The sequence below is a fragment of the Culex pipiens genome, chromosome 1 (assembly GCF_016801865.2).
Source record: "Culex pipiens pallens isolate TS chromosome 1, TS_CPP_V2, whole genome shotgun sequence".
In the NCBI taxonomy this organism is placed as follows: domain Eukaryota; kingdom Metazoa; phylum Arthropoda; class Insecta; order Diptera; family Culicidae; genus Culex; species Culex pipiens.
Window position 1 is genome coordinate 21,908,965 of NC_068937.1, and position 4,682 is coordinate 21,913,646.

A 4,682-nucleotide genomic window follows, 5' to 3' on the forward strand; every position below is an offset into this window, starting at 1 on the left:
CTCGTCCTCCGTTCCTGGCGTTCTGCTCCTGCCTTCGCTCGGGCCTGCTTCCTGACCTCTCCTGGCTTCTTCTCTCCCCGCCCCGTTCTTTCTGCTCAGATGTACCTTTTCTCTTCTCCTGCCTCCGACTGTGGTCGCACCCCTCTTCCCTCTCTTCTCCGCTCGCGTATACATCTCCGTGTCCTCTCCTCTGCGTCTCTGTACGCCCTCTCCTACCGTCCTCTCTGGAGCTCTTCTCTCCTCGCTGCCCGTGACCGTCTTACGTCCCTCTCTCGCTTCGCTCTCTCGCCCTGCCTCGCGCTTCGCGCTCTATACACTAGCTGAACGCCTCTCCTCCCGTCTCTCTTCCTCTGCTCTCTCAACTTCCTCTTTCTCTATCTCGTCTCTCCGCTCCTTGTTTCTTCGCTCTCCTCGCGCTCTCTGGCTGTCTCCTGGCTAAGCTTTCCTGACGACCTCTCTCTCTCGCGCTCTCTCCTCCCTTTGCCTTCTTCTTTCCAGGCCATTCTCTCTGCTCTTCCTCTTCACGGCTCTCTCTTCTTCCTGTCCTTCTCTGCTTGTTCCTGGCTACTGTTCTTATGCTCTGTCCGCGCGCTATCCTCCTCTACCCTCTGCTAACTCTCTTTCTAGTGCCCTACCTTTTTGACTTCTCTCCGCTCGCGACTCCTGTGTAGCTTAGGCTGGTCTCCTTCCTATGGCTTCCTCTTCCTCTTCTCCTTCTGCTCGCGTCTTCTCTCCGTCGTCTTATGACGTCTTCGGCCTTCTAACTTCCTGCTTTACCTTTTTCTTCCTGCCTCGCCTACTCTCTTTAGATCTCTCCCTCGCTCTACGTCTCGTTTCGCTCCCTCTCTCTCTCTGCTCTCCCGCCTCTCTCTGCTTTCTTCCGGTTCTTTACTTTCGTGACCTTCTTGACTCGCTCTGCTTCTCGCTATTTTCTACCTGCTCTATCTTTATGCTGGCGCTTTCTCTGCTTCGTCTGTTCTCTCTCTCCTCATGACTACTTTTTTTTCTCCTTCTCTCTTCGTACTGTCTCTCTAGCCTAGCTCACTCCTCTTATCCTTCTGGGGTCGGGCCTCTTACTTCTCTCTATCTTCTGGATCTCTTCTCTGCCGCGCCTCTCATCTACTACTTCAGGCTCTTCCTCTCTTTCTCTCTGGACTATAGCTTTGCTCGAACCTCTGACGCTCTTCTTCTCTGACTCTGTCTCTCTTACCTTTTTCCTCTTTCTCTTACGCCCCCTCCGTCTATCCCGCGCGCCTCTCCCTACTTGCGACTACCTCGTCTTCGTCCTAGGCGTCTCCCCTCTTTCGCTATATTAAGTCTCTCGTTTCGGCTCCGCTTGCTTCTCTCCGCGTCTTTCTTGATGTCCTTTCTCCTGTATCGCTTTTGGGCTCTCTTCCTACTACCTCCTTCGGCTTTCTTCGTTTCTTGTGCTCCTCTCCTCTCTACTTCCTCCTGCTTCTGGCTCCTTCCTCCTCTCCCTTATCCATGGCCACATGTGTTCCATCTTCTCTGGCTACTTCTCGCTCGTGAATCTTCTATCTCTCAGGCCTTGCTTCCTTCTTCTACTCGCCATATCTCTTCGGCGCTCCCTCTCCGTAGGCTCTGTCTTCCTGTTGTGCTCTCTCTACGTCTCTCCTTACTCTCTTCCGTTTCCTTTGTCCTCTCTCCGCTCTGCTCTTGGCTGCTATACTTCCTCTTTGCCCGCTGCTCTTGATCTCTTTTCCTTTTTTGCTTTCTACTGCATTTCTTCTTGAAAGCCGTTCCCTTGCTACTCTCTCTGCTTTCCTCGCTCTGGACCTTGCTCTCTCTCTCTCTCGCTCTGTTCCTCCTTAATCTTCCTCCCTTCCGGCTCGACCTCACGCCTCGCCTCGCTCTCGCTTCGCTCTCTCACTCTTCTTTCTCTGATCGTTGCTGCTCAACACTTCTCTACCTGGGCGCCCTCTCCGATCTCTCTTCTCTTGTCTTTTAATCGTCTACCTTCTTCTTCTTTGGATGGAGTCTCTCTCCTCGCTTGACGGCGAGTCTTTTCTACTTCCTTCCCCTCGGCTCTCCGACGGCGTCTCCTCTCGCCTCCGCGGCTCCCTGCTGGACCCTCCTCATCCTTATCCTCCTCCATCTATCTTCTGTGCCTCTCTTACGCCTTTTCCTTCGGCTCGTACGCTCCATACTTGGGCTCTCTTCGTCCTGCGTACCCCCTATCCCCTGCTTGATGCGAGCTACGCGCGTTGCTCTCCGGTGCTCGTCGTCTCTTTCGCGCCGCTCTACCTACCTACTGTGCTCTCTCGTAACGCTTACCTGTCTCCTTTCTCGTAAACTGGGCCCTCTTGTGCTCCTCCTTCGGCCCCTACCTCTAATCTACTTCCATGCCGCTGCTATTGCAGCTGGTCTGCCTGCTTGCGCTAGGTCCGCCCCTGTCGCTGCGCGTTCCTTCTCCGCCTGCGCTCCTTCTCGCTCTCCCCGCCCTCGCCTAGCTACCTTCATCTGCGCTACGGAGCTCTGACGACATCGTCCCCGTCCTTCCCTCGCTCTCTCTGGTTCTCCGCCTGGCGCGCTCTCCGTGCGCTCTCACCCGACGCCCTGTCTTCACTCTTCTCTCGTCGCTTCCTCTCCTCGACTTGACCCTATCCTCTCGCTCCCTCTCTTTGCGTCTTTCTCTCCCTCATACTGTAATTATTCTCTGTCTGATGCTTCCCTCCTGCCGCTTTCTGTCGTCCGATGGCCTCCTCGTCTCCCTCTGCTTCCGCTCTCTGTCGCTGCTTGCTCTTCTCTTACGTTCTGCTGAATCGGGTCTCACGTCTCCTTCGCTCTTCTTTAACGCTCCTCTTCCTGTTCTCCATCCTTTGCACTCCCTCTCGCTCTTTCTTTTGGGTGGGCCTCTCTCTGCTGCCGCTACTGCTCCCGCAGGCTCTGGGCTCGTGCGGGCCTTCTCGTGCTTACTCTACCACTGCTGTCCCTTCTCCTTCTTCTCTCGTGATCTCCTGTACTTTTCTCTTCTCTCTGTCCCCTTTTTCTCGGCTCCCCTTCTCCGCTCTTAGCCCTTCTCCCTCCTCTCTCCTCTATAGCTCTGGCTCCTTTCTCTATTGCATCTCTTGGGCAACTCTCTACCTCTCTACTCTGCGTTCTTCTCCTGCTCTAAACTTATTTCTTTCTTCTCTTTTCTTGCTCCTTGACTTCCGTCTCTGGGATTCTCTCTCTCTCTCTCTCTCTCCGTCGCTTTTCTGCTCCTCTTCTCCTCTCGACTCTAAGCCTGTTGTTCGTTCTGCTTTCCTTCCTACTACTACTCCTCTCTTCTAAGTCTGTACTCTCTTCACTTTCCTCTTATGACCTTCTTCCTCCGTGCCCACTGGATCTTTACTGATTTCTGCCCTGCTTACTTCTCCTCCTACGTCTCTCTTTTAAACTCGTGTCTCCTACTTTTGGTCTTCTACTGCTCTCTGCGCTCATGCACTTTCTCTCTTTTCCCTCTACTCGCTCTCTCGTCGGACTCGCGTGGCCTCTTCTCGCTTTGATTCTACTCTCTGCTTACAGCTCTGCTACTCTCTCCTCTTCGCGCTTTCGCTCCATTGCGATGCCTCCTCTCCGCTCGCCTCACGTCGCTTAGTCCTCTTCGTCTTGCCTTCCTCCTTCGTCTCGTCCTTCTGGTCGCTGGCGAGCCTGCTCTCTTCTACCTCTCTTCTTCTCTTCTGATCGCTCCGCGTCTCTTTTTTTCTCCGTCTGCCTTGCTCTCGCGCTTCTATCGTCTTCCTAATGTTCGTCGCGCTAACTCCCTTATTTCCTCCCTAACTCTTCTCTCTTTCGCGGCTCTTCTCTTCTCATTGGCGCTCTTCCTTTATTTCCTTTCGCACCATCGTATCCTCCTTGCTCTACTGCTCCGACTGCTACCTCTCTTCTCTCATCTCTTTCCCGCCCCTCGCCTCTCTTCTCTCGCCTCGTGCTCGCTTTGTCGTGGTATGCTCTACTTCTCTTTCCCCCCCCCCTCCCTCCTCTCTCTTCTTCCCTCTCGCTCACTCTCCCGTTCGGTCCTTTCCTCCTACTTCGATATTGCCTGACTACTTTGGTCTACTGACTCGCTCTCTACCGACCTCTCTCCTGCCTGTCGACTTCGCACCTCTCTGATGCTTGCCTCTGCTTCTTCTTCGACCTTCTTGGCTCCCTTTCTTGCTTGCTTACTCTGACTTGCTCTCTCGCGACTTTCTTCTCCCGTCTCTCTTGTTGCTATCTCCTTCCTCACCAACTCCCTCTCTACCCCTTCTTCTCCTCGCGCTCCGTTCCTCGCTCTGTGGGTAGTCTCCTCCTCTCTAATAGCTCTTGCGTATCTTCTCTCTTCTGACTATCCTCTACTCTTCTCGAATTCTCTTGCCTACTCTCTCCGTGAGACACTCCTGCTCTCTTGGCTCGTCCTTCCTCGCTCGCTCTATTTCTTCCTCTCTCCTACCCTTCTTCTCTCTGCCCTCTTCCTTTCTGCGACTCTCCCTCTGTCGTCTCTCTTGCTCCTTGCGTTCTCTACCCCCTCCCCCCCCCAACGCCAACACCACAAACCCACCATCCCCCATTGACTGATGGAAGAGAAACCCCCACACCACACCACCACCCAGGGGGCCCCAAAATACGGGGCGGTACTTCCCACCCCTCCTTAAAACAAGAATTAAACAATTTTGAGAAGCCACATGCTCCCCACCCCA

General features: G+C 54.1%; 1 protein-coding gene across 1 annotated transcript; it reads right to left on the bottom strand.

The window, feature by feature from the left end:
• Window positions 1–358: 358 nt before the first annotated feature.
• On the bottom strand, window positions 359–1,799 carry LOC120420214 (uncharacterized; the record flags this gene model as incomplete). The annotated part of the gene is made up of 2 exons (XM_052707652.1): window positions 359–580; window positions 1,641–1,799. Coding segments are annotated over 2 exons (381 nt in total), but the record flags the coding sequence as incomplete, so codon positions are not given.
• Between the last annotated feature and the right edge of the window lie 2,883 nt (window positions 1,800–4,682).